At 45.5% G+C, this 8,503-nt stretch overlaps 1 protein-coding gene across 1 annotated transcript in view; it reads right to left on the bottom strand.

Moving 5' to 3' along the window:
- Positions 1-2,209: 2,209 nt before the first annotated feature.
- Positions 2,210-8,503, bottom strand: part of RPGRIP1L (RPGRIP1 like) — an 86,671-nt gene continuing 80,377 nt past the window's right edge. Inside the window, exons 25-26 of the mRNA XM_081118963.1 lie at positions 7,194-7,327; positions 2,210-5,145 (exon numbers count right to left, since the gene is read on the bottom strand). Coding sequence (XP_080975089.1) covers positions 5,033-5,145; positions 7,194-7,327 — 247 coding nt within the window. The 3' untranslated portion in view covers positions 2,210-5,032. The remainder of the gene's footprint in view (positions 5,146-7,193; positions 7,328-8,503) is intronic.

Raw genomic sequence — 8,503 nt, 5'->3', positions numbered from 1 at the left:
TGATTGGTACTGTCTGTTCCGCCACCACTAAGATCCTGTCTCACCCTCCCTCATGCTCAACCCCTGAATCCTTTGGTGTGGGCTCTGAGCTGGTGTTTGTTTCCCCCAGTTGCACATATAGTTGGTAGAATTTTGTCTTCTAGTTGTTGTAAAAATGGGATATTTCTTGTCCTATTAGAACCCAGAAAAAGAGCCACACATATTTTTAACTTTTAGCCAGGATCATATTTTAGCTATCCTTTTACTGCATTTTGCTGAGAGAAGCACAGTCTGTAAGATTTTCAATCTTTGGAAACAGACTTTCTCTGAGAACATGTTGACATGTTTTGCATGTCCCATGTGCGTCTGTACTCGTTCAGGTTTAGTAATCATATGAAGCAAATCTCCTACACTTGCTGTTTCTGATCCATCACTCCTGAGAGTGAAAATCTACTAACATCGACGTAGCCACATATTTTGTCCGTAGCTCTGTCCGTCTCCGCTCCATGCACTGAGGCTCTACCGTCAGGCATGCGTGTGTTCACGTTCCTTCCGTCTTTGCCCCGTTTTCCCATCTCCAGTGCGGAACGTCCATCTGTGCCCCTTGTTTCCCACCGGCTTTATCTGGCGTTTACCTGCCTCGATGTTCACATTCTCAGCATGCCCGTCTCCTGTTCTACAGCCGTTTTCTCTCGTTTGGAAAAGTCGGCCTCTATGCTGTATGCAGTCTCTCAAACGTTCTTCTACAATCTCTTACCTTCCCTGTTGTTGATGATGACATGTGTACCTATGACAAAAGCATTAATACCAAATAAAACTTGATTTTAATAATAACACATTTCCTTACATTAAAACGTCACTTGCTTCAGTTCCTTACCAGTGACTCCTGAGAACCTCCTGAGGTACAGCCGCCGTTACTCCACCGTAAGAACGTACAAGCAGCAGACACACAACTTAGCCTGTCACGTCCTGCGTCGTAACGGCTGGACGGGACGGGCCTGCCGTGTTGAACTACGAAAGGCCTTAACACAAAGACCATCTGGAGAAGGCCACGGAGCCGCCACAGGGGCAGCGTCTGCGTCGGTGCCTGTGCCACCAAGAAAAGGGGGCGCTTTCACTCACTAAAGGGGAGAGGGGGACAGGCAGGTGGGGAGGCGCTCAGGGAACAGGTGTGAACAGGACAGATGACAGAAGTGTAAAGACCAAGGTGGCAAATTCAGTGCGACAAGAACACGCACGGCCTGCGTGAGAGGTGAGCGATGCGCGAGATGGGGAAGGCGGGCCTCAGGGAAGAGCCGAGGGAGGCCTGCGGGGACCACGGGACGGCATGTTCTGAGACCACCGCACCTGACCTCAGACAAACTGCGGGAGAAACGCTGTTTCACGCGCCAGTCAGTGTTAGACGGAAAACGGGAGGCGGGAGGCCAGACGAGGTGACCCTGGCGGCGCAGGCCCGCTGCCCCGGGAGGCACCTGGCCGGGAGGGGAAGGTCTACCCCGCGAGGGAGGGGAAGGTCTACCCCGCGAGGGAAAGGTTGCGGGAGGAGCGCTTTCCCCCCAGTCTCGGCCTCTGCAGCGCTCCTGCCTAAAGCACCGGTAGTTCCCGCTTCCTGGCAGACCGGGAGGTTGCTTTTGTTCTGAACAAAGGGACGGGAGGCTGAGTTTGCTCCCACCCCCGGATCTAGCTAGGCCTGTGGCCCAATCTGTGACAAACCACGGGCTTAGTCGTCCTTGGTTAAGGTAGTCAGAGGCCTTCGGGCACCAGCGACTTATTAAAATGTACTCTCGTGGTTGGGGATGAGCTGTCATCCTGATATTGTCAATCACTCGATAATTTTATATCCCCAGAGCTCTCCCTTGGTCGTTTTATACTACATAAAGATGACATTTTATTGTCAAATTTGTTCACAGACATGATTCACATTTTGCTATCTAGTGCATAAGGAAATCATTCTAAATTCAGCAATAGTGCCAGTTTGACTAAAAAAAGTTATTTTCCAAATCCACAAAAATGTTAATCAGATTCTTGTTAGAACATGTGTAAGAAGTGGTTTGCATTGTCACAGCTCTTGATGTCGGATTACTAAAATAATTTATGTTTTGTCGTGGGAACAGGGGTGCACACAGAACCTCCCAATCACACGACCACTTCTCAGCCCGCACGTCTTCCTAACACAGAGAGATTATTTGTGTTTTGTGGTAACAAATGAATGGCAGGAACAGCAGAATTTCAATGTGCCTGTTCTTTATTTGATTAAATATATTCTCTATTTATTCTTTAAAAAAACTAAGTTAAGTTAAATGGCAATAAACCATGATAATTTAGAAAACATGTTGAAACTGAGAGTGAAGAGAAATGTTCCCTACGTAAACCACACTGTAAACCATAAAACTTATTTTCGTCAACTCTTCTCATGACAGTGGCTGGGAATCTGACATTTCTACTACAGTAGGCAAAAACCCATGTAAAATATACTCTCCCACAGACCACATCACATCTCTATTTATATTTCCAACCTAAGAGCACTGGGGCCCCAAAGCGCTGAGTGCACTGCGTGCGTTCACACCAAGAGCTGCGCATCCACACAAGCATTACCTTAAACGGGAGTATTTGCATCTGCTGGTGCCTTCCTGCCCCCGAGCCACGCGGAATGGACGAGGCTTGTCTCCCCAGGAGAAAACCACTGCTCTGTCATCCAAATGTGGTGAATTTTTCAATGAACTCTGGTCAGCACACGGCAGGACAGACCTGCTCGTGGACAGGTGAGAGACCCGACTGGAGCATCCGCACGAGAGCAGCGAGGCCACCAGCCCACTTCAGGGTGTCAGCACCTACTCAGTCACTTATGAAAATGAATTTTGCGAACATTTACGTAGTTTGAAGTATTTTAAAACTAGAAAAGGAACCTTTAACAATCCATTATGGTAAGCAGAAACGCAACAGAAACATGGCTGATTCTCTCATCTTATCTGAGGTATACATTCCACACAGCTGACTAGATCGCAGAAGTTTTCTGATAAAAACTCCCCTCTCCACTTAAGAAGTTAGCGCCATCCATTCCTCCCCCTACAGAAAGGGTATTTAGTTTGGGATGTAATGTTTTAAAACAATAATATAAACCTCCTGGGAGAATACCACAATAAATGTCTCAAAAACCACTCCGTTAATCCCAGGGTACAGTCCGGCTGTTTCAAATTACTGCGGGGAGTGTTATGGGCCTTAATGACACTGTAACTGCAGAGAGCCAAAGGAGGCTTGAAGGAGAGGCCAGAGGATGAGCTCAGAGCCAGCTGAAGTGACAACAAACATGTGGCTCTTTACTAGGATTGGAGAGGTTCAGGCCACAGATGTCTGTGGTCTCCAGAAGGTTCCACAGGAATGAGTTGTTATGAAGATTCGCAGGGTCTGATGCGAGCAGGGTTCTTCTTGGGGACGGCAGGCCTCAAACAGGGAGGCCCACGGTAGACCCAGGATCCATGGGTTTCTGCGGTCGGATGGTGCTCTACTGTCCCACAATGCACACCAACAAATTAACACTGTGCGGATGTCATTTCAAAGCCTCCTAAAGACCAGAGTCATTATTGAGGCCATTAGAGCACAGATGGTTCAAACTATGTGCAGATATTCATACTTGCATTTTTGCATTATAGCTGCTTTTTTTCCTCTGTTGAACTGTAATGAATTGTCTCATAATCTATTCCATCTTCTTGCCATTAGCGGGCTTTGAATGTTCACAAATAGGAGCAAAGAACTCATTTCCAGAGCTTTAATCACACAAAGCGGGAATGCCTAATTCTCTAAATGAAATGGTCTGTGATCACTGAAGCAGAGATTTAATATATCACGGCAAATTAGGTAGATTTTAATAAATTACTTATCTCCCTGAATACTTTACATATGCTTAAGAAGGAACTCAGCCTGTTTGCAAACAGTGGAAACCCACAGCCTATAAAAATCCTTTGAAGAAAATGACAAATAAAAAAGTAAATTAAAAAATGAAAAGCATTATAGCCGGGACCTCTGGAGACAATTCCTCGGCGGCACCGACTCACAGCCCCATTAAAAATATCAATTAAGTTCTCTGGTGCGACCGGGCAAAAGCTAGGAAATTAACTTTCTGCGCGGCGTTCTGAGGCCTGGCTCCAGATACATCCCGCATTGTACAGGCATGAGGCACGTTTAAAAAGTGATAGAAAGATACTCCTTTCAGGGCTAACCACGCAGGTCATTTTGAGCCCTGCTGTTTAATAATTTCTTTCTATGTCATGAGCTAAGTTTTCAAAGTGTAAATTTCATATATATCTGTCTCTGTCTCCTCTTTGTAAACACACACTCCTGGATCCCATGATCAATGTCGCCATCACAGTCCAGGAACGTAATACCGACAGGAAGAACTCCAATTTTTAAGAAAGGAAAACAAGAAACTTGCAGTAACTTAGTGAGTAGGTGCCAAGTCTCATGCTTTATATCTAATTGACAGGAACTGTGGGCATCAAAGGAGACGCATACTGAGCTTCAATGTGCGTAAAATGGATATTAGCATTTTAAAGAGGGGGATTAACACATTAATCCAAGTAATTTTCACATATTGCTTCTAATAAAATCTTCAGTGTAAAACGCTTAATGAGGCCAATCATAGGCATCCACTTAGTGGGCCGATTAGGGATAACATGAAAGTATTTCTTTTTCATGGGTTTTCTGAGGTTTATGCTTTTTGCTTATTAAAAATAAAAATGGGACCTGCGTTTCAGCTCTTCATAAGAAAATGTTGAAAATGCAAACGACTTTCTCATGCTACTGTGTAGGTGTAAATTACTGAGAAGGTGTGGCCTGCGGTGGAGATCTGAAATCCTGAGGGGTGGCAGTCAGGGGAAGGGGAAAACAGGAAAATAAATGAGTACACAAAACTTTAACCCTTCAAGCCCAGGCCTCACCCTCCCAGCTTCCCACGAATTACAGATTATATGCAGCACAGTAATTACAGAAATCTCGGCTGAGAGCTTTCATGTGAGCGTTTACTCAGGAGGAGGCAGTGTCTCTGGAGCAGTTCCTTTCACGCCTCCAAGTCCTCTCCGTGCTGCTCATGGACAGACCGTAGGGCATGGAGTGCTTCCACTGTCACCCTGAGCTGGCCAATTCTTCCACCACCTGCTCGAGCATCCCACACTAGGGAGAGAAGAGCAGATACACGTTAATGTCACCCCACAGATTCTCCTTCAGGGAGGTGGCTGCAACAGGAGTTGAAAAGATGCAAATTCCTCTATAAAAGTCCAAAGTCCACTGACATCTCACAAATCTAAAAATTACAGCTGCCACATGTGTAGGAAGATACACATTTTACACATTTCAGATGTACTGAAACTAGTGAGCTAATCATGACATTTACCCATGAAGGGCTACAGGATACTTATTCCAACACAGTCAGAATTTCTAAGCTAGGAAGAAATACAAAGTCTAAAAGGGATCGAGATACAACAAAGAAGAATTTGTTCTAACCATTGTAAAGAAGTTACACAATCATAGCTTGGATGGGTTATCTATCTTTCCAAGGAAAACATTCCATTTATGATAGATTTGCTGGGAAATTAGAAAAAGTGAAAATGGCAGATGCAGGGACATTGAGGTCTATGGACTGGCTCTGAGGGTCCATGAACTGATGCTGGGGGAAAGCAGGCGAGGAGTCTTGAGTGAGCGTGGCCTCTGGGCGGGGCTGTGCTTCAGTGGAGTACCAAAGGCAGGCGGCGGGGCGGAAGCACCAGGCTTCCCTGAGCTCAGTGGTGGGGTGGGTGGGATGCTGGTTCAGGACCCGGGACCTGCCCCTGTGCACCCTGACAAGTGCCAGTGACTCAAGGCCAGAACCCTGAACTTTGTAAGCTTGATGGCACTTATGAGTCCATGCAGTTTCCTGTTTATATTCCTTGTGGCTTTACTTGAACTTTATAATGTGTGTGTTTCATTCCAAGAAAATCTGTAAGAAAACCTTCAAACCAAACTTGGTACACAAAGACTCGGGTGCAGAATGAAGGGGCGGGGAGACTGCAGGGGCACCCGTGGGCCCCGCTCATTCCCAAGGGTTTAACCTCTCTTTTGGGACTTCTTACCTCTGTCTTGCACAGAACAAAACATTAAAATCCTAAACTGACTAGTGCTTAATATTTTGACTTTCCCAAAAATGGCCACAGCCACTGTCTGTCAGGCCAGTGCAGCCAGGTGCGGTCTTGCAGAATGAGACCGTGGGTTGTTAAACAGAATGGACTGGAAAAAAGATTAAGAATATAAAGCATATATAATTTTGGTCATTTCTGTCAGATTTTCGTGGTTCTGGGTGTCTTTATTGGGTGGTTTAGGCTAGTATTTTAATTCTCTCACCTTTCTCTTCTGCGGCTGCCACAAAGTTGTGGCCAATTGTCCTGTTCGATATGTCTGGTTTATAAAAATGTCTCAGAACAGGTTTCTAATGTGGTTATTTGGTCTGATTTACTCAGTTGGGCTTGACTCTGACTTTGAGCACCTGACACATCTCCAGGCATTAACGTGGCTGGCCGTGGTGCCAGGGGGCTCTGCTCACTTAACACAAGAGACCAGGGTGCAGCTGCATTCCTCCAGGCACTGTGGGTTGCCCAGGCCACATTCCTCCAGCATGCTCCAGGCATGTCACACAAGGAGAGAGGGTAGAGATGGAGCCGCGCTGGGACACATACCGGGGAGGTGAGACCCAGCAGAGCACACTGGTCAGGAATCTCTCCTTCCCGAACCCTGCTGGGAAACAAGTGACCAAATGACTGGGTCCTTGACAGTGACCATCACTGGACTGTAGCCCTGAATGAGGGAGAAGGCTCGCGAAAGACACTGAAGGTCACTCAGGATAGCACGCCATAGCTGGAACAGCCTGCTTCGAGGCTCCACAAACAACATGAAAACATCCCGTGGCCACATCTGTCACACACACACCCAATGCAAACAAAATGAATAATTCCTTGTGAAACACAACTAATTATTTTTAAATTTCTGTTGATTCAAAGGCAGGCAGCAAGGAGGACAGCGGAGGGATGTAGGGAGAGGCTTCCAGCTTCAACACACGTCAGCTTGGGTTGCAAAGGATTCGATTAACACGTGACTCACTGTCCCTGCAGCCAGCAAGGAGACGGTTTTAATAAAGACCCTGATTTCAGCAACTGCTGGGTGGACATACTGAGCAACACTTCTCCCCATACCATCGATATTTTGCTCCACGAGGTCTCTCCCTTCCTGAAACAGGTCTGCGAGGTCGACGTGAGCAACGCCGATGTCCTCACACTCCAGGTCCTGCTCTTCCTCTGGAGGGTCACTGACCACAGTGAAGCGGATGCTGAGAAAGAACAAAACAGGGAAAATCACTGCAGAGTGAAAAAAATCACCAGGAAACAAAACTCCCCAATGGGTGTTTATGACTATGGATGAATCTTGAAATTTGCAATTATTCCCATAAAAAGAACAGCATACGAGGTTAGACAAGCTGGTATATGAACTGCTAGAATTATTATAGCACACCCGGCCTTCAAATGAACAGTAACCCACATTTTAAGCACTGGTTACATCTTTCTCTAGGATCTGAAAAAAGTACTTGGCCGAGAAGAACCGATGCTCACTGCTACTTACTATCTGATCCTATTTTGATATGTCTGCTTTTAAGGTAACAGGATCTAATGAACACAGACCAGGGAGGTTAGGGCAGCATTCGCAATAGAAATGCAATATTTTCTATAGAAATGCACAGCTTTGGAGTTGCTGCTGAGCACTTTAACCCACCATGTGGTTCTATAAAACGCAGGGATCATGGTCTCTGCATCATGTTAGATAAAGGCTGTGGCCCTGCCCAACGGCAATATGAAATGTTTGCATTACTTCAGCAGTCTCTTAACTTAAAATCAGCGTCCAAGTTTCACTTTACTTTTAGACACATAATTGTGGGGTTCTGACTTGAATTAGTGACATGTGTTGAGGCCAAACACACTTGGACGAACCATAGGACAGGAATTTACAGTTAAGGATTATTCTTTTGATATGTCTTGGCACCACAGCTTAAACCACGGATGCTTGTAAACTACCATTTTAACCATTTTCAAAATGTATCCATCTCAAATCTGAAGTGAAACAAGAAACTTGCTTCTTAGATAACATTCTCAGATAAAAATCAAAGTCTCTGAAAATCTGGGCCTTGAAAAATAAATCTTTTCCAAACACGTAGGTAAACACGACAATAGTTTAAACCAATTTGCTAAAAATAAGTGTCCAACATTCCATTCCGTTACTAAGTCCATGTTTTGCTAACAATAAATTTTGGTTAGAAAACAGAAATCCCTCACTTTGAAAGCAAAGGTAACCTCTTCACACAGTAACGGCGAGAAGTGCAGAGCCTGGTCTGCAGGTGGGAAAGATGAATATTTTGTGTGGCACATAAAATCCAGGGACTCAGGTGGAGTGGTTAAGGGCACCCATTATGGGTTCAAATTTCTGCTTTCCTGTTTATTAGCTGTGTGGCCTT

This window comes from Miniopterus schreibersii (assembly GCF_964146895.1).
Source record: "Miniopterus schreibersii genome assembly, chromosome: 18".
NCBI classification, from domain to species: Eukaryota; Metazoa; Chordata; class Mammalia; order Chiroptera; family Miniopteridae; genus Miniopterus; species Miniopterus schreibersii.
Note: the sequence above shows the minus strand (reverse complement) of the source record. Positions and strands in the feature narration are given on the sequence as shown.